General features: G+C 53.5%; 1 protein-coding gene across 1 annotated transcript; it reads left to right on the forward strand.

Moving 5' to 3' along the window:
- Positions 1-1,519: 1,519 nt before the first annotated feature.
- Ace (angiotensin I converting enzyme) lies at positions 1,520-23,546 on the forward strand. Its single transcript, XM_051158885.1, has 25 exons — positions 1,520-1,822; positions 2,464-2,631; positions 3,338-3,431; positions 4,211-4,354; positions 5,174-5,365; positions 5,652-5,749; positions 6,053-6,225; positions 6,743-6,966; positions 7,426-7,570; positions 7,823-7,921; positions 8,103-8,225; positions 8,656-8,867; positions 9,518-9,654; positions 10,678-10,836; positions 11,108-11,195; positions 13,316-13,459; positions 13,629-13,820; positions 15,650-15,747; positions 15,923-16,095; positions 18,680-18,903; positions 19,239-19,383; positions 19,855-19,953; positions 21,735-21,857; positions 22,162-22,349; positions 22,539-23,546. The coding sequence occupies exons 1-25, from the start codon at positions 1,559-1,561 to the stop codon at positions 22,769-22,771; spliced, it is 3,939 nt and encodes a 1,312-aa protein (XP_051014842.1). The 5' UTR covers positions 1,520-1,558; the 3' UTR covers positions 22,772-23,546.
- Positions 23,547-23,682: the final 136 nt, after the last annotated feature.

Genomic DNA, 23,682 nt, shown 5'->3' on the forward strand with positions numbered 1-23,682 from the left:
TCAGTCCCTAACCCAGGAATATAGACAGTGTCACACTGCCACACATCTGGGCCTGCCCGCTCTTCTACCCTCCTGGCCCAGGTACTCAGGAGCTCTTCGGAGACAAGTCTGGTCTCCAGCCCCACCCTGCCTTCCTTGCTCCTTCCTCTTTTGAGTTCTGTTTCTGACCAAAGAGACACAAGAGCTCCTCAATACAGGCTGAGCACCCACCCTCCACTTTGGGACCCTCTTTCTGAACTCCACAGGTTCGAACCTCAGAGTTCCCCGCCCCAAGCCTCCACCAGCATAGACTACTCCCCCCCCCCACCAGATAGCAGCTCACTGATGAGAAAATACACAGGTAGCCCTAGCCATGAGGACCACCTGAGTTCTTACCAGTCGGCTTCTTGTCAGCCACCTTCACCCTTTCTCCATCTCTTCCCCAATCCTCTGGGACTTCTCCCGTGGCACCATGTCACCTGAGAGGCCAACACAATCCCACTGAGTCTCCAGGTCACACAACCTCCTATATGAACTCTGTCACCCCATCTGTCGGGGACACAGATCCTCCCACCTCTTTGGGAGCACAGCCCCGGTACTGATGGGTTAGCTTTCACAGCCTCCTGTTGGAACAAGAGGACTTGATCCTCCCTCCCCCAGGCTTGTCACTTTGAGGGACAGGTGGAGGAGACAGAGATATGACTGGGAGTGTGGAGACCTCAGGTGACTTGAAGACAATCTATCTCGGAGATAATTTCTCCTTTTTTAAAAAAAAAAAAAAAGCAGGGGGTTGGGCAAATCTCTGAAGCACTTTGTTTGAAAGCCTGCGACTGAGAGGTTCTAGGGCTCTTTTGAGACAATGTATGATGGTTCTTGTGAGCTAAGCAGAGTGTCAGCTGTGTACCCAACATGTAGGAGGCCGGCCAGTGAGCCCGTGCTTGTGGTCCACTCTATGGCTCCCCCTCATAGGACAGAAAAGACCCTCACCCCAAGCCCAAGAGGAACAGGCTGCTGGCATCTGCAACACGAAGGCTCAAGGTGTCAGCCAGGACATTTATGTTTCCCGCACCAATGTAGGCGACCCCTTTCCTCCGCGAACTGGCAACCTCAAGTCCATATCCATGGCACCAGTCAGTCACCCCCCACCCCCTTGTCACTCAAGTGCCGAGAAAGGCTTGAAGGGTTATGCCTGGAAGCCTGGGAGTCAGAGATCCACTGAGCTCTAAGGCCTGAGAATTCGTGGTGGCAGCCAGAGGGCACGGCTGGGCTTCAGCCGTGTGTTTGCAGGGGGCAGGAACCCCTTTCTAGCTTCCTTTGAGAGAACCTGACCTGGCCCCATCCCTCCACCCAGACTGCCCAGGGCCCCTCAGGGCCTGGGCTTTTGCTCGGGGTAGGCTGGGAACCTCTCCCCCGCTGCCTCAGCTGGGCCCGCACTGCCTGGGACTTTGGAGCCGAAGAGGAAGCGTGGAGGGGCGGGGAGGTGGGGGTGTGTCGGGAGGCGGCGGTGGCTGGGTTTTATAATCCGCAGGGCGGTCGCAGCGCGGGAGAAGGGGCAGCGCCGCACCGAGCGCACAACGCCATGGGGACCGCGTCCGGCCAGCGGAGGCGGTGGCCACTGTCGCTCTTGCTGCTGTCCCTGCTGCTGCTGCTGCTGCTGCCGCCGCTGTCGCCCGCCCCGGCGCTCGACCCTGGATTGCAGCCGGGCAACTTTTCGGAGGATGAGGCGGGGGCGCAGCTCTTCGCCGACAGCTACAACTCGAGTGCGGAGCAGGTGATGTTCCTGGGCATGGAGGCCAGCTGGGCGTATGACACCAACATCACGGAGGAGAATGCGCGGATCCAGGTGGGCGCCCGGGCGCGGGCGGGGCGCGGGGCGCGGCAGGGCACAGCAGCCAATCGCAGGCCCGCGGTCACTCGCCCGGGCAGGCACCAGGAGGCCCCAGCCTCAGCCCTGAACAGTGAGGTCCCTCGTGGGACCCCTGCCACAGGCTAGACCCTCCCACTGGCTCTGCGTAATTGACAGGCTGTGATGCTCCAGTACGGGTTGGGCACGTGATCCGTGCCAACATAGGAATGGAATGGATGAAGCTGGCTCGTCCGAGGCCAAATCCTCTCCGAGTGGTGTCCAGGGCTGGGACAGTGGCGGTCTGCATACAGGGTGCCCTGCTTGTCTCCAGAGCCCTTGCCCTTTGGCAGCTGCCTGGCCTCCTGTTGCGTGTCCTTTCCTGGCCCTCCACTCACTGTCCCCCATGGCCCCAATTTTCTCCTTCATTGCTCCCTTAAGCCATATTCCCACAGTTCCCACACAGAGGGCGCAGGAGGAGGGGTGCTGCTCCCGCAAACAAGCTCATCTTCAGGACAGGATCTCCGCGGGACCAAAGGGTTCTGGAAGCCTTTAGCTTTTCTCTGCTCTCAGCACTCTAGCCTCTCCTACGTGGCCTCTGCCTGAGCTGACCACTCTTTCCACCCTCCTGGTGACCACAGGAGGAAACAGCCTTAATCACCCAGGAGTTTACAAGGGTCTGGGGCACGAAGGCCAAGAAGCTGTATAATCACATCTGGGAGAACTTTACCGACCCAAAACTTCGAAGGATCATGAAAGAAATTCGCACCCTAGGACCTGCCAACCTGCCCCTGGCCCAGCAGCAGCAGGTGCGCCTGAGGGTGGAGGCAGAACCCGCATGCCTATTGTGGTGGTTGGGAGAGCAGCCCGACAGAGTGGGAGCGACCTATAGTTTGTATGGACCTGGACTGTAAGGAATCGGGAACACAGAGGGCTGCTAGGACCACAGGTTTTCCCTCCAGACACATGTTATGACAAGTTACTTTATATTACAGAGTAGAAAGTTGAGGGTAGGAGTTGGAGTGTAGCTGAGTTACCAGACGCTAAACTAGCAGAATTGCACTACACATGCAAAGAGGGATGCACAAACAAACAAACCAAAGAGGGATGCGCTCTCCCCCACCCCTGCCTGGTACACACACATGTGCGTGTGCATGTACATACGTGCACAGTCAAGAATACATTTCTCTCTAGGCAGACTTGGTTTCTGAGCTTCATTAGAATGGCTGGGGAGACTGACAGCACCACGGGGCCGGAGAATAGCAGGGTGTCCACCCTCAGTGCTAAGCTCCAGTTTGTCTCAGGTCTCTCTGCTCAGTGCTACCTGCAAAGGCTGCCTGCGCTGGAAGGGGCATCTATCTGTACAGTGGCACCTGGGAAAGCTGAGTGATCTTGTCTGAGTCACGCAGCCTCTCCAGGCCACTTTTTCCTCCCAGCCAAGGGGTGTGGGGTGGGCAGATTAGCTCCTGGGGCTAATGTTTGGTCACTAATATTTCTTCAACTCTAACTTGGCAGTACAACTCTCTGTTAAACAACATGAGCCGAATCTACTCCACTGGCAAGGTCTGCTTCCCCAACAAGACTGCCACCTGCTGGTCCCTGGACCCAGGTACGGTCTCTGCTGGGGTTTCCTAGTCCTTCTGCATCATCTGCAGGATGGCGTGTTTGTCAGTAAGTCAAAGGCACTGGTCCCCCTCACCCCTGCATTGGGCTTGGAATGTGCAGATGTACCCACACATCTGACCCACACCCCTGCTTTTCCTGCCAAACTCACTTCAGGGACCCTCTAGTCCAGTGTTTTTCCACCTGTGGGTTGCAGCCCCTTTTGGGGGGGGGGGCGGTGTCAAACGGACTCTTTCGCAGGGCTCACCTAAGACTTATCCAACACAGATATTTGCGTTATGATTCCTAACAGTAGCAAAATTACAGCTGTGAAGTAGCAACAACAATTTTATGGTTAGGGGGGTCACCACAGCATGAGGAACTGTATAAAAGAGGCGAAGCCCCACCCCTCCACCACTAAGCCTTCTTCCTGGCCACCTAGAAGACCTCTCATTTTCTCCAAAAGCCTCCCACAAGCCTTGGGTCCCTTTGGGGCTTCACCACAAGGTCAGCCATTCTGTGCAATGAGCCTCAAAGGATCTGTCTGTTCTAACCTCTAAATGTCCTTTCTGTGTCAACCACCTTAGATATTTTCCTGGGCGCAGGGTCCTTGCCTGTGCTTTACTGTATAGCCTCATCCAACCAAGCCCAGAGGCTTCCCTTGGTCTGGAGGTGCTGGGATGCAGAAGCCGGTGGGAGCAGCGAAGCCCAGTGTGTACATCTGGTGAAAGCTGTTAGAGGCTAGCACGTAGGCGTTTCCTAACTGGCCCTGCTCGCCCCTCTCAGATCTCACCAACATCCTGGCTTCCTCACGAAGCTACGCCAAGCTTCTGTTTGCCTGGGAGGGCTGGCATGACGCTGTGGGCACTGCACTGAAACCTCTCTATCAAGACGTTTCCGCCCTCAGCAACGAAGCCTACAGACAAGACGGTGAGCCTGCATCGTTCTCTCTCTCCACGGACAGCCTTTCCCAGCTTACGAGGGAGGCATTCTGGTCTTGTTGTCCCCACTGAGCCTCAAGTCAAAACAGGCAGTCTGAGGGTTCCAGGACCCACCCGGGGTCTCATAGCTAGTGGGACTGTCATGAAACCTGCAGCCAATGTATGCCTTGCTGTCTCGTCCCTCTTACTGCTGCTCCTGGTACCATCTTTGGCCCTGCTCCCAGCCATAAAACTCTCTGCCTCTTTGTACTCTGGGACCTCTTTTACTGGAGCTTAGAATAGACTTTGATATGATGACCTGTGCCTATGATCCCAGTATTTGAAAGGCTGAGGTAGGAGGATGGAAAATTTGAAGGCAGCCTGCGCTACAAAGTGAGACCTTGGCAAAACAAAACAAAACAAAACAAAAAAACAAGCAGTGGTAGCTCATGCCTTTAATCCCAGCACTCTGGGGGGGGGGGCAGAGGCAGGTGGATTTCTGTGAGTTTGAGGCCAGCCTGGTCTACAAAGAGAGTCCAGGACAGCCAAGGCTACACAGAGAAACCCTGTCTCAAAAACAAAACAAAACAGAAACCAAACCAAAACCAAACCAAAACAAAAAAACAAGATGGGGAGGAAAAGAGGGTGTGACACACACTATAATCCCAGAACTCAAGAGACTGAGGCAGGAGGGTCTTGGAGTTCAAGGCCAACTTGAGTAACAATCTCAACCCCGTTCTTGGACTCAGGAAGAAGGTAGAGTTGAAACTAGGAGGTGGAGGCAGGAGGCAAAGCCTTGGACTTGACCTGCACTCTTCCACTGTGTTAGGCTTCCCAGACACAGGAGCCTACTGGCGTTCCTGGTATGATTCCCCCAACTTTGAGGAGACCCTGGAGCACCTCTACCACCAACTGGAACCCCTCTACCTGAACCTCCACGCCTATGTCCGCCGTGCACTGCATCGACACTATGGGGACAAATACATCAACCTCAGGGGGCCCATCCCTGCTCATCTGCTGGGTAAGGACTCGTTCCCTGCTGCCCAGAGGAGCTTGGATGCAGGATGCTGCCTAGCAGAGGAGAAGATGGGTCATCCTCATGGTGCCTCAAACATGTGGAATGCCATAACATTTGCTTCCTTATGCAGAAGCCATATGGTTCAGGTTCCTACTGTCCTGGAGCACAGTTTTATAGAGGGGGACACTGAGGCTCAGGGTGATGCTGGCACCCACCCAGAATAGCATATATGGGAAACAAGCATGGCTGGGCAGGAGACCAAGCTGCCCCACTGGCTTCTTCTATGTAGGTAACATGTGGGCCCAGAGCTGGGAAAACATCTATGACATGGTGGTGCCTTTCCCAGACAAGCCCAACCTCGATGTCACCAGTACAATGGTGCAGAAGGTAAGCTATGGAGTCAGGCCCCAGGTAGGGCCATGAGATGGGGTCAGGGACAGGCAAGGCCATGTGATAGGCATGGGGCCTCTCCCCATTCCTGGAGCAGTCAACAGTAACCTAGGGTCTCTGTCCATGGAGGCAGAGTGATCTGCTATGGTCAGTAGTGCCCTTACCTTTGGGAAGTGAACCTTAGATACCTTCTCCTGGACCGGAGGCTGTCCTGGGTGGAAATTACCAGTCCTTCCCTCAAGGCAATCAAAGGGGCTCCACAAGGCTGGCTCCTGACCTCTTTCCCTACCCTCTGGCCAGGGCTGGAATGCCACACACATGTTCCGGGTAGCGGAAGAATTCTTCACGTCGCTGGGGCTCTTACCCATGCCTCCTGAGTTCTGGGCAGAGTCTATGCTGGAGAAGCCAACTGATGGGCGGGAGGTGGTGTGCCATGCCTCCGCCTGGGACTTCTACAACAGGAAGGACTTCAGGTCTAGACCTGGCAAGAAGAATGTCCTGGGACACTGAAGAAGAGGCAGCTGGGACACAGACCTGCCTCTGTATTGGGGCGGGGAGGCTGGTCGATTCCAGGGCTGTATAGAATGCCGTCCCATGAACTCACCACCCCTGCAGATTTGAGGAACAATCAGATGGGTGTTTTGGGATGCAGGGAGGGGGGCCCTTAGCAGTGGTGGGACAATATAGGGTCACAGGGTGGCTAGCTTTTTTGCGGGGAGGGGCTTTAAGATAGGGTTTCTGTCTGTAGCCTTGGCTGTCCTGGACTCACTTTGTAGACCAAGCTGGCCTCAAACTCAGCTGCCTCCCAGGGCATTCTGCCTGGGATTACAGGCATGCGCTACCGCACCCAACTTCGGTTGCTAGCTTTTAAACACTTCTCACCCCAGGACAGAGTCCTCCTTGGCCCTGCGTTCCTCTAGTGTCAGCCTCCCCAGTGCTCTGGCCCCTGCCCTCAACTTCACCCACATCCCCATCATCTTCGCGTTCCAGGATCAAGCAGTGCACACAGGTCACAATGGAACAGCTGTCCACAGTGCACCACGAGATGGGCCACGTGCAATACTACCTGCAGTACAAGGACCTGCACATCTCTCTGCGTAGTGGTGCCAACCCTGGCTTCCATGAGGCCATTGGAGATGTGCTCGCGCTCTCTGTCTCCACCCCTGCACATCTGCACAAAATCGGCCTGCTGGACCATGTTGACAATGACAGAGGTATGTATGAGGGTGGGGTGGGAAAAGAATCCAGCCTGGTTCATTCAAATCTCCCACTGTTCCCCACTCCATCCTGTCCTCCCCCAGCCTCCGCCGAGACAGGGTTTCTCTGTGTAGCCCTGGCTGTCCCGACTCACTTTGCAGACCAAGCCGGCCTTGAACTCACAGAGATCTACCTGCCTCTGCCTCCCTGAGGGCTGGGATTAGAGGCGTGCACGCAAGCTCTGTCCTTATTTTTAACTTGAGGCTCCACATACAAGCACCTTGAGCTTAGCACTCACCCAGAATCCTTGTCTGAGGAGGACTAAGGACTTGGGGTTCACCTCTATCTGCCCAGCCCCACCTCCCCCCCCCATCCACCCCTCCCAGATCCGTGCAACCCCCCCCCCCCCAACGCGGCACACTCTGCCCTAGCTGGATTCCTTCCTTTCCCTTTCCCTTCTTCCTGTTTCTGGACAGAAAGCGATATCAATTACTTGCTAAAGATGGCCCTAGAGAAAGTTGCCTTCCTGCCCTTTGGCTACCTGGTGGACCAGTGGCGCTGGGGGGCCTTCAGTGGACGGACTCCTCCCTCTCGATACAACTTTGATTGGTGGTATCTTCGGTGAGAAGAGGGATAGAAAAAGCCTAGCCCAGGGGCGGCCTCCTGCCTCTACCAGTCTTGTCCCCTCTTTTCCTCTCAGCCCTCCCTTCCTGCCTGCTGAGACCTCACCTCCAGGAAGCTTCCTCCATTTTCCAGGCTGTGGAAGGGATGCTGGGGGAAGGGCTAGGCTAGGCATGGAAGCAGTATCTTCTCTGCAACTCTTAGGCACCCTGTGCAACCCTGGGGCCTTAAGATTTAAACATGCTCTTCTAGAACCAAGTATCAAGGGATCTGCTCTCCAGTCGTCCGGAATGAAACACATTTTGACGCCGGAGCCAAGTTTCATGTCCCAAGCATGACACCGTATATAAGGTATCGATGGTTGGTGCCCCTCCCTGCTCTGTCATCTCAAGGGTTGAGAGTTAGAATGGTCTCATCTCCTGGGCTACAAGACAGCCTTTAGTCCTGCTGTCCCCTGCAGAACCCTGGATAGAGCCTAGCGACTTCTGTCTAGCTCTCCGCATTCCTCCTAGCGCCTGCCCTGTCCTTGCAGGTACTTTGTGAGCTTTGTTCTGCAGTTCCAGTTCCATCAAGCACTGTGCAAGGAGGCAGGCCACCAGGGCCCACTACACCAATGTGACATCTACCGGTCCACCCAGGCGGGGGCCAAGCTCCGGTATGTGGCAGGATGGGAGGACAAGTGAGGGGCTGAGGGACCAGGGTGGCCAAGGGCGTTTCTCCAGGGAGCTGACTGCTCTGGTGGGAACACCACAAAGCCAGGCTGTTGTGAGAATAACTCCACTCTGTCCTCTACTCCCTCATATTCTTTCCCTCCCTCCTTCCCTCCCTCCCTTCTATCATCCCTCCCTCCTTCCCTCCTTCCGTGCTTCCCTCTCTCTATTCCTCTTTCCCCTTTCTCTCATTCATATTAAATATTTATTGATCAGGCCTTCAGCTGCCATGGGCCAGGCAAATATCCCCTACCACTCTCACAGAGACCCCCCAACCATAGAGTTCTTTTACTAACGAGGGACAGATGGGCAGTCGTGTTGTTGTGGACCCCAGCCTACGTTCCCTGTACCCATAGTGCTCACTCTGCATGGCAGACAGGTGCTGCAGGCTGGCTCCTCCAGGCCCTGGCAGGAGGTGCTGAAGGACATGGTGGGCTCAGATAACCTGGATGCCCAGGCACTGCTGGATTACTTCCAACCGGTCAGCCAGTGGCTGCAGGAGCAGAATCAACGGAATGGTGAAGTCCTAGGCTGGCCAGAGTATCAGTGGCGCCCACCATTACCTGACAACTATCCCAACGGCATTGGTAAAGCTCTGAGTGAGGGTGGGCTGGGACCAAGAGAAGTCCTGGCCTCTAGCCTCTGGGCCCAGGGCCTCAGGTTCCTGGTCAGTCCCTTCCAGCTAAGCCTTGGCATCCTTTGCTGTGGTCCAAGCCACCCCTGGGCTCATCATCCAGGCTCTAGAGCAAGGATGGGTATGTCTTTCTCCCAGCATCCTAGAGCCGGTGTGCCCAAGACTGAGGGCCCCTGGGGTCAGTCTGGCCAGCACATTGCTCTATGAGGTCACACTGCAGACTCAGCTCTTATTGGCCAGTGGTGAGTGCCACAGGGCTCTGCTCTCCTGCGGCCATGGGCCAAGGTTGGGCTACTCCAGGACTGCCCAGCTTCCTCTTTTTGCTGCTCTGCTGTGGGCACCCCTTGTTGGTCCTCAGTCAGGTGGCCACTGAGCATGTGACTGCCAACCAGGGGCTATCAAACCAGGCAACAACCAGAAGCCAGACAACAACTCGCCAAACAATAACCAGCCAGACCACCCAGAACCCAAGTGGGACCCCTGGAAGGGAGCAGGGCCATGATGGGGCTAGAAGCCAGGGGACAGCAGGAGGGGACTTCAGTGAAAGCGCACCTTATGGTAAGGAAGTCGAGGCCTGTCTATTTTCCTTCTTGCCTCCTACAGATCTAGTGACCGATGAAGCCGAGGCTCACAGGCTCGTGGAGGAGTATGACCGGACAGCTCAGGTGTTGTGGAATGAATACGCGGAGGCCAATTGGCATTATAACACCAACATTACCAAAGAGGGCAGCAAGATCCTGGTAGGAACTGCTTCCACCAACTCTAACATGTAGCAATGTGCGCAAACACAACCACACTCATAACACACAACACACACACATACACGCACAGCACCAAGATGCCAAAAGTAGCGAAAAGTCTGAATAGAGGATTTAAAACAATACTCCATATCAGATTTAGTGGGCTTGGACCCCAAGCCTGAGCAAGCCTCTCTAGTCTGTTACTGTTCTCTGGTTATCTTTCTCAGAGACTGCGACCTGTTGTACATAAGTGACGTCAGTGTCCCTCTTCGAGAGGTTGACGGCCTGTTTGTCAGCACTGAGGGGCTGTTCCCCTGTGCCTTGGCCCTTTCTCCTTTCTTTCATATTAAATATTTATTTATTTATTTTTTCATATTAAATATTTATTGATCAGGCCTTCAGCTGCCATGGGCCAGGCAAATATTCCCTACCACTCTCACAGAGACCCCCAACCATAGAGTTCTTTTACTAACGAGGGACAGATAGGCAGTCGTGTTGTTGTGGGCCCCACATTATGCCACAGGAAGCCAAGCCTGGCCATATGCTCTAGCCATAGGGTGCTAATGCTGCTTGAAGACCCACTGTGTGCTTCCCAAGGGTCCTTGGTACCTCAGCTTCTCTTCCTGCACACATCCCTGGGCAGTTCCGCACAATCAGTGACATTCTCCTCATTTCAAAGATGCAACCCCTGAACACCCAGGGCAGCAGGGGTGGAGGGCGGGGGTGGGGGCAGGAGGGTGATATCTAGTAACACACTGTCATCTTCCTAATGACACTTCAGGCATGCTAGGCTCCCTTTCCTACTCTATCAGGATATCTCTTGCTAGACTTCAGGTGTCTGTCGAACTCATACTGCGCCCGATATATTAGCAGATGGTCCAGGTTGCAGTGAAGGGTATTTGTGTGGGCAAAGGTGCCAGCTTAGTGAAACCACAGTCCTCGACTCCACCTCTATGGAACCTCCTACACAAAGGCCACGCCAGATATCCTGACCCTGTGACACCCCCCCCCCCATGCCCTCAGCTTCAGAAAAACAAGGAAGTAGCCAACCACACCCTGAAATATGGCACCTGGGCCAAGAAGTTCGACGTGAGCAACTTCCAGAACTCTACCATCAAGCGGATCATGAAGAAGGTTCAGAACCTGGACCGGGCAGCGCTGTCTCCCACGGAGCTAGAAGAGGTGTGTGGTTGTGGGGAGCCAGGAGTGGACACGGCTGGGGGAGCCGGGAGTGGACACGCCTGGAGGAGAGAACCAAACCGCGGGTCTGCCTCTATGCTGCTTCCTCGACTTGCTGAGTCTTAAAATGGGCTGTTCCATGTGTCTCCTGAATTCCCGTGACTGCGTCGCTTTGGGGCGCGTGCTCCCTTGGGTTCCACACCTGATACCTGGGGCCAGAGCAAAATGGGGGTGGGAAGACTCTTCACCTACCCTTTTCCTCTCCCCCTTGCAGTACAACCAGATCCTGCTGGAAATGGAGACCATATACAGTGTAGCCAATGTTTGCTACACGAATGACACCTGTCTGCAGTTGGAGCCTGGTGAGAGCACCCCTGGAAGAAAGAGAAGGTGGAGGGTGGCGGTGGGAAGGCTGGTAGGGATGAAGATGCTGTCAAGGGAAGGAGGAGCTGGGTTTCCTGACCTCACTCCCACCAGCGGGACTGCTTGGCCCTACTGAGAACTGGAACCTCATCAGTGTTTCCCTCAGAGCCTGCCTCATCTTCCCGGAACTCCCCGACTCTCTTCTGCCTTCTACTTGAGAGGAGTAGAGACTCAAGCATGTGTTTTAGAGGCTCAGACACCCTCCCCCCAAAGGAGAGGCACAGACATTTCAGTCTTAAATTTCTACCTTCTCAGACTTCTTTAAAGCCCCTCCCTCTCTGGGATGTTGCTAAAAAGGAAACTGGGGCCAGAGAGCTCAAATCACACCAGAGCCCCACAGCCCTAGAAGCACCAAACTAGAACTTGGCCTCCCGTTCCTAGCTGATACTGGCCCACACCATCCCTCCCTCCACTGCACCTTTCCCCTGGACAGCCATGAACTGGCTCCTAAGCACCTCTCACCCACTACTACTCTCTCTCCAGCCTGTCCCCTTTGCAGAGGTCCACTTTGGCCCCACCAGTACCCACACAGATTCTCTCTCAACCCTTTCCAGGGTTGGAAAGCTAGACTCATAAACATTCTTTGTGAGGAATCTTTACCAGAAGTTTCCTCCTGGCCCCAGCCCAGCTCCCAAAACAGAACAATGGCAAACAGAAAGGGAAATGGAAAATAAATAGGAGCACGAAACAGTCCCAGGACAGAGTCTGGCCTATAGGTAGTGGATGTGGGTACATACGCCAAGTGGGATCAGGACTGTGGACGTGCTTCTATGCGAGTACATTCATGCATGTGTGTGGGTGTACATTGTGTTGTGTGTGTGCAAGCACACTTGGAGAATTGTGCATGTCGGCCAGACCTGTGGCCGTCCGGTCACAGGTATGGTAATTAAAAATTTTTTTTAAAAGCTCAAGAAGATCAGTGACTGTCACCGTCAAAAATCAGACAGGGAATTCTGTTTGTTTTTGTTTTTGTTTTGACTTTTCAAGACAGGGTTTCTCTGTGTAGTTCTAACTGTCCTGGACTCACTTTGTAGACCAGGCTGGCCATGAACTCACAGCAATCCACCTGACTCTGCCTCCCGAGTGCTGGGATTAAAGGCGTGCGCCACCACGCCGGCTTCAGACACAGAATTCTGAAAGCAAGTCTTTTTCAAAGGAAGCTAGTTAAGTTTTCCTTCTCTGTGACTGAGCTCAGGTTCAACAGTGAGGGTTTGGGGGCACAGCCAATGCTCCAAGCCTTCTCTGTCTAGGCCAAGGGGAGGGCAGGAGAGGAAGGCATTGGTTTCTGGACTGATTGACGCCTGCCATCTTGTGTGACCCTCACCCTGGCCTGAGAGACAGATATCAGCTTTGTGTTCTTACTGGGCTTTCTCATGCAGGATGACTTTCATGGAACATAAACCCAGGGTCTCAGCTCTTGCACATGCCCAGTCCTTATAGCTACTGTCTTATTAATTTCAGCCCAGTGACAATTTGCGAAGGATGCTGTGGGTCCCCAGGGGGCAACAGAAATGAGAAGGCACAGCCCCTGCTCAGGACAGAGTCCTTTCATTCCATTTCCGTGTCTCTGGGGGGAGGGCCTAGGGTTTTACACCCTTACTTATAGATATGAAAAGAGACAGGTCCATGGGATGGATAGCATGTGAACTCAGGCCCGTGAAATGCCACAAACCATTTCTTCCAGGGGAGGGGAGTTCATGAGAGAACCTTTTGTTTCTGCTCCAGCCTGGCCACCTCCTGCTTGCATACATAAGCATGTTGTTAAGCTGCTCATAAGAGAGGAACAAGTGTATCCCTTTTAAAGTTGCCAAAGCCGGGCAAGTGTCTGAGGTTGTGTACGTGCAGCGTGTTGCCCCAGGTGGGCGCCCTATGAGCTCCTAGTGGCCACTGGCCCCCAATCCATCTCCCCACTCACTAGCCTTACTGCCCCTAATGTCATTTCCAAGTGATCTCGCCAGTTTTATTCCAATTCTGAAACTCTATGACTAAGTACTCTTTCTAAGCAGATGAGAGGGGAGTCAAGGATGGAGGCTCACACCATTCGACCCCTTTCTTCCAGATCTGACAAATATGATGGCCACATCTCGGAAATACGAAGAACTGTTATGGGTGTGGAAGAGCTGGCGAGACAAGGTGGGGAGAGGCATCCTTCCCCTTTTCCCAAAGTATGTGGAATTCTCCAACAAGATCGCCCAGCTCAATGGTGAGTGCCCAGTGCCTGTACCACTGCCTGGCTGCTCCCCAGCACTTCCAAGTCCTCAAAGAGGTCCTCTGGGATCCTCAGGCTAGGAACAGATAGGGCCTTAGAGGTGTCAGGGACATCCTGGGTGAATGATAGCCGTTGGGAAAGCTTGGCTGTGCCTCCTGTGCAGGCTACACTGATGGAGGGGACTCATGGAGATCTTTATACGAGACGGACAACTTGGAGCAAGACCTTGAACAGCTGTACCAGGAGCTGCAGCCACTCTACCTGAACTTGCACGCCTATGTGCGCCGTTCCCTGCACCGCCACTATGGGTCCCAGTACATCAACCTGAATGGTCCCATTCCTGCTCACTTGTTAGGTAAGGACATTGATCCAGCTTTAAAGTGGGCAATGGGCAATAAAGGGACAGGATAGCGCTGGCCACAGGGCAGAGATCAGGTCAGAATAGTGACAGAACTTGAAATCCCAAAGGAGCATGGTCTAGGGTTCGGGGAACTTGTTCCTCATGTTTAGTATCATGCTGCTGCTGCTGCTGCTGCTGCTGCTGCTGATGTTGATGCTGACGATTGGCTGGCTGTCTGCCCACCCTCTCTATCTGTTGTGCTGAGGATTGAACCCAGAGCCTTATATGTGATAGGCAATTGTTCTAACACTGAGCCACACTCTCCAGCTTTTCTGGTGCCACGTTTGCCATAGAATCATATTGTACAAGCCTTTTGTCATCTTTTTTTTTTTTTTTTTCAAGACTCACTTTGTAGACCAGGCTGTCCTCAAACTCACAGCGATCCACCTGCCTCTGTCTCTGGAGTGCTGAGATTAAAGGTGTGTGCCACCACACCCGGCCTTTCACCATCTTTTAAAGGGAAGACCACATTACCTATCATGCTTTGAGACAGCAAGATCCAGGAGTCTAGGTGTGGGGACTTGGGGAAGTTTCAGCTTTAAAAGATGTGAGGTTTGGGCAGATGCAGAGGCAGGAATGGGGTGCAAGGTCTGGCTCAAGGTGTGACAGCAAAGAGCTTTCCAAGGCTTTAAATATTAAAATAACCTTGAATGCATGAAGGAGAGAGAGGAAGATGGCAGGAGCTGGGAAGAACTGAGGGATAACAGAGGCCACCCGTTTTCTGTCCCCACTGTGCCACCACTTTCCTAGTGTTACTACAAATAGTGAAGCCAGACAGAGCACATTTAGAGGTCATTTGGGGAGACTCTCCCCCAGAAAGTAGTTCTACCATGGGTCTGATTCTTACTGGGATGGAGCACTGATGCACCCCCCCAAGGCCCTAGTCCCCCTCCATCCCCCTTTGGGGTAGTCCAAAGACAATCTAAGTAGACATCCACTGAGTGACCGAGAGCACAGGGCCTAGGAGGGGAGCAGAATCCTCTAGGTGGTGAGGGATCAGGGTGGGGCTTACAACTTCATCTCCAGTGATCAGAGAAGAGAGCCTTTAGGTACGCAGAGAGAGAGAGAGACACACACAGACAGACACACACACACACACACACACACACATGCACACATGCACACATGCACACAGACACATATACACACAGGCACACACTCAGACACATACAGACACACACAGACACATACACACACAGAATATACAATGCACACATACATATACACACACAGACACAGATACACACATGCACACAGACACACACAACACACATAGACACACACGCACACAGACACACAGACAGACACACACACACACACCACTTCCATTCCTTTCTCACCTCTCCACCACTCTGACTCCCTCTGGCACAGTCCACCTCAGCTATGGAAGACTCTACATGGAGTTTTGAACCTTCCACTCATTCTGAACATCCCCTTCTCTCCAGGCCTGGAGAGCTGAGCTCTGAACTGACACTGATCTCTGGGGCATTAGCCTCTCCCAAAGGAGATGCTTGATTGTTTTCAGAGTAACTGGTGACCTGCCTAATACAACTTCAGAGAACATAGGCAAGACACTGTAAAGGTGGCTGGTCAAGAGTGTGACCTGCCGGCATTTACATGAAACTTAGGAGTTATGAGCCCTGCTTGTTACATAACTTTCTCCAGACCCGTCTGCTCATCGTACCAGGGAGTGGCAGGATTACCACCGCCTGGCTTCTGCAGGATTTCTTTAAGCTTGAAAAGTTGTGTTTCCTCTCTGCCATCTCTTCCCCGCTTGCCTCCAGGGAACATGTGGGCGCAGACCTGGTCCAACATCTATGACTTGGTGGCACCCTTCCCTTCAGCCCCCAATTTAGATGCCACAGAGGCCATGGTAAAACAGGTCAGTGAGGCCAACTCCGCCATCCCGGGACCTCCTGAGGGAATGAGGGAGGGCAAGCTCAGATGGTAGGGCAGATCCCTTCTCCCTCCAGTGTGGCTCTCTCACAACCTCTCTCCTTTCAAGACTGTCTGTCAATCAGAGGTCCCAGTTTGCAAAGAACTCTCTCTCCTTGCAGGGATGGACGCCCAGAAGGATATTTAAGGAAGCTGACAGTTTCTTTAGCTCCCTGGGGCTGCTACCTGTGTCCAGTGAGTTCTGGAACAAGTCAATGTTGGAGAAGCCAACTGATGGAAGGGAGGTGGTGTGTCACGCCTCAGCCTGGGACTTCTACAATGGCAAGGACTTCAGGTCTGTCTGGTTGGAGCTAGGATTCTTATCCTGAGCCCAGAGACAAGGGTATGGCTCTATGGCTGTCCCCGCATCTGGAATGAACAAAACAGGCAGGGCAGTTTGGGATGGAGGTGAGGGCTGAGAGTGAAGGAGTTGGGTCTGGTTCCAGGCATAAGAACCAGGTAGGGAAATTCCACCCAAGAAATAAGAGCCAGAAGGTCTGGCCAGCTCTGCCAGTGGCCAGTTTGGATGCTTAAGGTTGCAGGCCTGGTTTAAGCCCTGTGTACACCGCACAGCATCCTTTACATATTGCTGGCTCTTCCTGCGGGTGCACCATGGTGACACAGGGAGGCACCCTAGCACTTGGGTACCTCACACAGACCCACGCTTACTGCTGACAGACAAGGCACTACTGTCCTTATCCAGTTGGGGTGTGTTACCTAGAGCTGTCTAACAGATGGTACCAAAATCTAGTGGCATAAAACGGCTAGTTGATCTTCAAGGTTCTACATGCAGGAAGAATTCAGGGAGTGCACAGTGAAAGTGTCCTTATTCCACAGGAACAGACATCTCAGTGGTAGAATTTTAAAACTTAATGTATTGGGCCAGCAAGATGTCTCAGCGAATAATGTTGCTTGCCACCTAGTCTGATGACCTGAATCTGATCCTCCAAATCCACCCAGTGGAGGGAAAGAACTGGACTTTCAAAATATGTTGTCCTTCGATGGCTGCAGGCACACCGTAGCAGGTGTACACACACATAAATAAACCAACCCTTAAACTTGAATTAGCCAGGTGCAGTGGCACATATCTGTAATCCCCGCACTGGGGGAGGCAGAGGCAGGCTGGTCTCTGTGAGTTCGAGGCCAGCCTGGTCTACAAAGCGAGTCCAGGATAGCCAAGGCTACACAGAGAAACCCTGTCTCAAAAGACAGAAGAAGAAGAAGGAGAAGAAGAAGAAGAAGAAGAAGAAGAAGAAGAAGAAGAAGAAGAAGAAGAAGAAGAAGAAGAAAGGAAAGGAAGGAAAGACAGACTAATGGGGGGGGGAGGGAGGGGGAGCGTAGGGGAGGGGTAGGCTCTTAGGGCTTTGTGCCTGCCAAAGAAGCATTCTGTTGCTAAAGTTACCCCTAGCCTCATCTGGGGCCATTTGTCCAGAACCTAGTGTTTTGGTTGGTTGTTTTATTTTGTTTTTTTCCCCGTTTTTTTTGCGACTGGGTTTCTCTGTGTAGACTTGGCTGTCCTGGACTCACTTTGTAGACCATGCTGGCCTTGAACTCACTGACATCTGCCTTCCCCTTCCTCCCCAGTGCTGGGATTAAAGATGAGCACCACCACACCCAGCTCAACCAGAACCTAGTTTTGGCTATTGCCTGAGTTCCTCAGTTTTTCCCCCAGAGGTAGAACTGAGGGTGGAAAGTTCAAGGCGGCCTGGTTAGGGTGGCAGGAGCAGCCTGGGGTGGATCAGGCATCTTTTTGGCACAGGCTGGCTTGGGGTCCTTCACATCATAGATGGTTTCAGGCTGGCAGAGGCAGCCAGGTTTCTCTCGGTGGCTAAGTTTAAAACTGCCACAGAGTCCTGTGTGCTGTGGGTCTCTCCTACCTCAACCTCAGGCATTCCTCCTGTACACAGGGTCTCACTGTATAACTTAGGCTGACACCGAACTTTCGAGCTTCCTGCCTTAGGCTCCCAAGTGCTAGGATCACAGGCATCTTCAATAGTACACCTCTGCCCCATTCTGCTTGCTACAGAAAGTCTCAAGGACAACCCAGATTCAAAGGAAGGGGGAGGGGAGACTATGTCTGGGACGGGACAGAGCTACTGGTCCCAGCTCATGAAGTGCCCCTGTAAAAGGAGAAGATACAAAGGCAGGAAACAAATGGGGTGGGGGAGTGTGCATGCCTTAGCGCCTCTGAAAGGCATGAGGGCTTGGAGCTCTAAGGTAGATTGACAAGGAGAGCAGGGATGATCCCTTCGCAGTGGGGGAGGGGGTAAGAATTCCTATGGGAATCCTTTTAGATGGTGAGTCAGAGGAGAAGGTAGGCAGGCTCCACCCTCGTGAGAAAGAAATATGAGGGGAACCGGCACTGGGTGACTCTGGCTAGGAGCCAGGCAGAAGTTTCTGTCATTGGAACTGGGTTGTAAAAGAGAGTGAGGCGGAGCCTTCTGGCCTGGACAGACTGCAGCCGTCAATCGGCCCTGGCCATAAGCAAATGAACTTACTCATTAGTTTGGATTAAGCGAGATGCAGGATGACCCAGCCCTTGTGTCCCCAGGAAGCCCCAATCCTGGAAGATAAAGTACATGGCAAAGCCTCGAGCATGCAGTCTACAAAGTACAGAATTTCTTTGTGCCTGCAGAACAGGTCAGAAAGCAATAGATGTTGGGGTTGGAGGTCTTCAGGAAAGTTAGGGGCAGAGGGATGGCTGCAATGACCTTTAGAGACTTCTGGCCCCCAGGCTACCTCTTTCTTAGGATTACTTGATTTCTCCTTCCCATCATGCCATGCTCCTTGTAGGCATGGGGAGGTGGTCTGTCTCATATGATGCATGCACCATGGTTTCTTTGTCATTCTGACACGCTCTCCCCTCCCCCTTTCCCTAGGATCAAGCAGTGTACCTCTGTGAACATGGAGGATTTGGTGATTGCCCACCACGAAATGGGCCACATCCAGTATTTCATGCAGTACAAAGACTTGCCTGTGACCTTTCGGGAGGGTGCCAACCCTGGCTTTCATGAGGCTATTGGAGATGTCCTGGCTCTGTCCGTGTCTACTCCCAAGCATCTACACAGTCTCAACCTGCTGAGTAGTGAGGGCAGTGGCTACGGTGAGAGAGGACAGAGATCCTAGAGGGCAGGCTGGGGATCCAGAAGGGGGAACATACTTGGGGAAGGAGAGAGGAAGATTTTGTAGACCGAGCATCCCCCCACCCCTGGACAAAGATCTGAGATGAGCCATTAGGAAGGGAAAAGTCCCCAACAGATGAGCCTGAGAGGAAAGCAAATGATACAGGAGACAGGATGACATAGAGCATCCCAAGAGGGGTGAGGAGATTCCTTCAGCACCTCCCCTCCCCTCCTCTGACTGTGCCTGAGCTGCTGGGGCCCCACCCCAGCGAGGGGCCAGAATAGACCTGAGCCCGCGTCCCCTTTCCCTTGACAGAGTACGACATCAACTTTCTCATGAAGATGGCCCTGGACAAGATCGCCTTCATCCCCTTCAGTTACCTCATCGACCAATGGCGCTGGAGGGTCTTTGATGGAAGCATCACCAAGGAGAACTACAACCAGGAGTGGTGGAACCTCAGGTTCTGGAACGCCGTGGTTGGGGTGTGGATTGGAGCGGATCTCTGAGAGCCTCTGCATGTGCTTGTGTGTCTGCAGATGAGCCAGTGAAGTGTGTGTGTGTGTGTGTGTGTATGTGTGTATGTGTGCACTTGCATGTGTGTGTGTATGTGTGCACTTGCTTGTGTGTGTATGTATGCACTTGCATGTGTGTGTGCGTGTGTGTACTTGCATATGTGTGTGTATGTGTACACTTGCATGTGTGTGTGTGCGTGTACATATGTGTGCACTTGTGTGTGTATGTATATGTGTACTTGCATATGTGTGTGCATGTGTGTGTATGTGTGTGTATGATAGGAGTCCCTTGGGGGTGGTTTTACACAGGAATGCAGCATGCAGGAGGAAAAAACATTTTGGTGCAGGGGCCATTCTTCAGGTGAAAAATGACAACCCTCTCTCAATGAGGTTCTCCCCAAATTCACCCCCTTTGACAGGCTGAAGTATCAGGGTCTTTGCCCTCCAGTGCCCAGATCTCAAGGTGACTTTGACCCAGGGTCCAAGTTTCACGTTCCTGCAAATGTGCCTTACATCAGGTAAGAGCCTGTGTCCCCTCACTCGCTTCCAAAACCGTTTCTTTAAACACTTCCTGCATAACATGAGTGCTTACACTAGCCCCACCCCACCCAGAAGACTGGCTACTGCTTGCAGGGCCTGGTCTGGGTAAGATTTTTGCTTTGAAATAGGCTTTACTATGTAGCCCAGGCTAGCCCAGAGCAAACTGTGTAGTTCAGGCAGGCCTTAAACTCACAGCAATCCTCCTATTGTAGCCCAGAAAATAAACCACCACACCCACTACTGATAGGGCAGTTGCCATCAACAGGGACATGTTGATGTCCCTGACTTGAGTCTGTAGTTTTGAGACAAGGGCCCTTCGCCACAATTGAACAAACTGCCTGGAAGGTTTGTTGATTTGTATCTGAAATGGCCAGGGCAGCCCAGGGCGGGAGGCCCAGTGTATACAGGAGGCAAGGTGGTTAGCTGCCAGCGTGGGGGTCAGACTCATGTTCTGTGCTCTGTTTTTCCACCTTGATCGCAGCACATCAGGTGGTCACAAGGGCTAACAACTTAGCCATCTCTCTACACAGAGCACACTGGGGACCTGGTGGCTGTGGTCTCTCCATTATGAGTTACTCTCTTAAGTGCATTGCGTCAGCGCACTGGCCTGTGTGCACAGGCGGTCAAGGCAGCTCTTTTCCTTCCTCACTCTCTTGTGGGGTACTTACTCAGGGTGAGGAAGGATGGGTCATCCTAAGAGGTTGTGACTAGGTAGGACTCAGGACAGCAGAGTTCCTGGTGCCCAAGCTACCTGGGGACCCAAAGCACAGACGACAGAGAAGGCCTGCCTTCTTATGGGTCTTGCCTCTCATAATCTCTGGATGCTGAGGAGAGTCACACCCTGACACCAGGACTAAAGTCAGAACGCGGTAGAATGGATGGAGTCTAGCACTTGAGAAGACAGACAACACTCAGACCCTCCCCAAGGTTGCAGAGGGCCAAGGAGCAAGAAGAGTCATTGCTGGCTTGACCTAGCTAGTGCTCTAATGAGGACTTTAGGGGAGGGAGTCCCCAGTGGGGCCACCACCACCTACCTACCTACCTACTGGATCTCCTTCTGAGGTCCCAGAATTCAGTCTTGCCTTGAGATGAACCCTGTGACAGTTAGTGTCCCAGCTTAGCACAATTATCTAGGCAGGAGTGAAAAAAGGAGACTGGCTCTCTAGAAACCATATCTCAAGTTCCCGCGTGCCAGGGGAGCAAACGGCACGTGGCTTGTGCCCAAGATCCAAAAGGGAAGGAGCCTGTTCCGCTACTCAAAAACTGTTTAAAACCAGAGTTGGTGTGGTTGCCTAGGCCTCAACTGGCAGATTCCCACCAGGAAATTCCTGCTGTTTCAGATAAGACTGTTTCCACTGCCTTCCCCACCCAGAAGGCCCTGTCGGATGCACAGGTTCCACCCAGCAACGCCTGGCCTCTGCTCCCGGGATGGAAAGCGCACACAGCCTGGCAAAGGCTTTGAGAGGCTCTCTCTCTCTCATCAGTCTTTTCCTGTGCCTGTTCTTTGGATCTCCTTGGGGGCCAGGAATGGAGGCAGCCCGTGGGTGGGCAGCACCCATACAGGCGTATCTGGGAGGAGCTCAGATGACACCGAAGGCGAGAGTGTCATCCTGACTGCATCCTGTGTCTCCTGTGACACAGAAGGGGCCCGGGGGCCTCATTGGCACAAACAAATCCCTCCACCCCCCCCACCCACCCCCACTCTACCTCTCTCTACTCTCAGCATCTCGCCTCGTGTCGCTCCCTCCCTCCACTCCAGGTACTTTATCAGCTTCATCATCCAGTTCCAGTTCCACGAGGCGCTGTGCCATGCAGCTGGGCACACGGGTCCCCTGCACAAATGTGACATCTACCAATCCAAGAAAGCAGGAAAACTACTGGAGTGAGTGCCCTTGACCCCTCTTTTGACCCTTTGGCCCTCAAATAGCCCTTTGAAACTGAGGCCGTTCTGGGAGCATCGAGAACAGTCGGAAAGAACCCGTGCCACCCTTGACATGTCGCTTCCAGGATGACACTGGAGCCCTTGGGCCCTAGGGCCACCCCTCCCCCACCCCTGCCTCAGACCTACTCAGGCCTTCTCAAGCCTAAAGAGATGTTTAGGCCGGGAAAGGAGGCTGGAGAAAGAACTTAGGCAAGAGCATCTGGGTCCTTCCTACTCAGTTCCCTTTCTCTGGTGGTTCCCCCAGGGACACCATGAAGCTGGGCTACAGTAAGCCATGGCCAGAAGCAATGAAGCTGATCACAGGCCAGCCTAACATGTCAGCCTCTGCCATGATGAACTACTTCAGGCCACTAACAGAATGGCTCATCACTGAGAATAGGAGACACGGAGAGACACTGGGCTGGCCGCAGTACAACTGGACACCAAACAACGGTACCACCACCTACCCCACCTGTAACCCCAGGTCCAGCTCCCAGAGTTCACACAGGGCTGAACCCCAATCCCAGTCCAGACAGACTCCAGTCTGATCTCAGAGCAAGGACAGGGACGCCAGAACACCAGGCCCCAGCCCACCTGTCGCCCTGCCCACCGCCCTGTCTCCTTGCTTCCTTCCTCGCTCAGCTCGCTCCGAAAGCTCCATCGCAGAGTCTGACCGTGTCAACTTCCTGGGCATGTACCTGGAGCCACAGCAGGCCCGTGTGGGCCAGTGGGTGCTGCTCTTCCTGGGCGTCGCCCTGCTGGTGGCCACCTTGGGTCTCGCCCATCGGCTCTTCAACATCCACAACCACCACAGCCTCCGCCGGCCCCACCATGGGCCCCAGTTTGGGTCTGAGGTGGAGCTCAGACACTCCTGAGGTGACCCTGATGGCAAGGCCAGCAGAGGGGTGTCCCACAAGAAACTGGATGGAGGACATGGGGTGGAGTGCAAACACACCCTAGCTGGGCCTTCCTCCTCCTGCCCTGTCCCCCTCCACTCTCTGACCCCCAAACCCAGGCCCTACTTTCTAGATATCCAGCATCTAATGTGGAATTCCCCACCCAGTTTCTGTGAATACAATTAAAAATCCTCCCCGACACCTGAGTCTGTGTCCCTTGTGGGAAGAAGGCAGGGACAAGATCATCTGTCTCCTGACAGTCCAGCAGGCCCCTTTACTGATGCCTCTTAGTCTCTCTCCAAATAGAAACCCAAATATTCCAAGTGCTCTGCATCTCCTACCCCAGCATCCCCTACTGTCTTTTCCACCAGGCTTCCTGGCAGCCCAGGTGAGGTGGCCCTGTCCTGCCACAGCACACGGTCCTTACCCACCCGTGGCCTCATCGGGGAGGGTCCTGGGAAGCAGAGAGGAAGCACACACTGTGGGCTGCCTCCTGCTTTGCTCGTGGATGCACTATGGAGGGTTCGCCCTGTTCCAGGTTGACTTTTGTGTGGGTGGGCGTCTCAGGAAGGCCCTGGATTCCCTTCCCTGCTCCGGGGCGAGGGCCCTGGAAGGCACTGATTCAGGGATCATGCAGGAGCCCACAGTCACTCAGACTCCTGCCACTTCATGAGTGGACAGCCTGGGTTCCCCAGTGGAGCCACATGGGCACTGCCCAGGGGAAAGCCATGCTGTGGGCTCAATGCTACAGGCTACCTGCTCATCCCGGAACACATACTCTCATCCTAAGCCATCCTTTGGAAGGCCTACTTGGGCTTGGGGGCATGGGTGGGTGTCATTCTAAGGAACATTTTTTAAAAATAGTTTTTATTTACATGTTTATATAGGAA

Source organism: Acomys russatus, chromosome 16, assembly GCF_903995435.1.
Source record: "Acomys russatus chromosome 16, mAcoRus1.1, whole genome shotgun sequence".
Lineage (NCBI taxonomy): Eukaryota > Metazoa > Chordata > Mammalia > Rodentia > Muridae > Acomys > Acomys russatus.

Excerpts from the sequence above, each read along its gene's own strand:
- Ace (XM_051158885.1), top strand. The coding sequence starts at position 1,559 with ATGGGGACCGCGTCCGGCCAGCGGAGGCGGTGGCCACTGTCGCTCTTG. Across the intron at positions 13,460-13,628 it reads CAAGATCGCCCAGCTCAATG|GCTACACTGATGGAGGGGAC; the intron begins GTGAGTGCCCAG and ends CCTCCTGTGCAG. Across the intron at positions 19,384-19,854 it reads CAGGAGTGGTGGAACCTCAG|GCTGAAGTATCAGGGTCTTT; the intron begins GTTCTGGAACGC and ends CCCCTTTGACAG.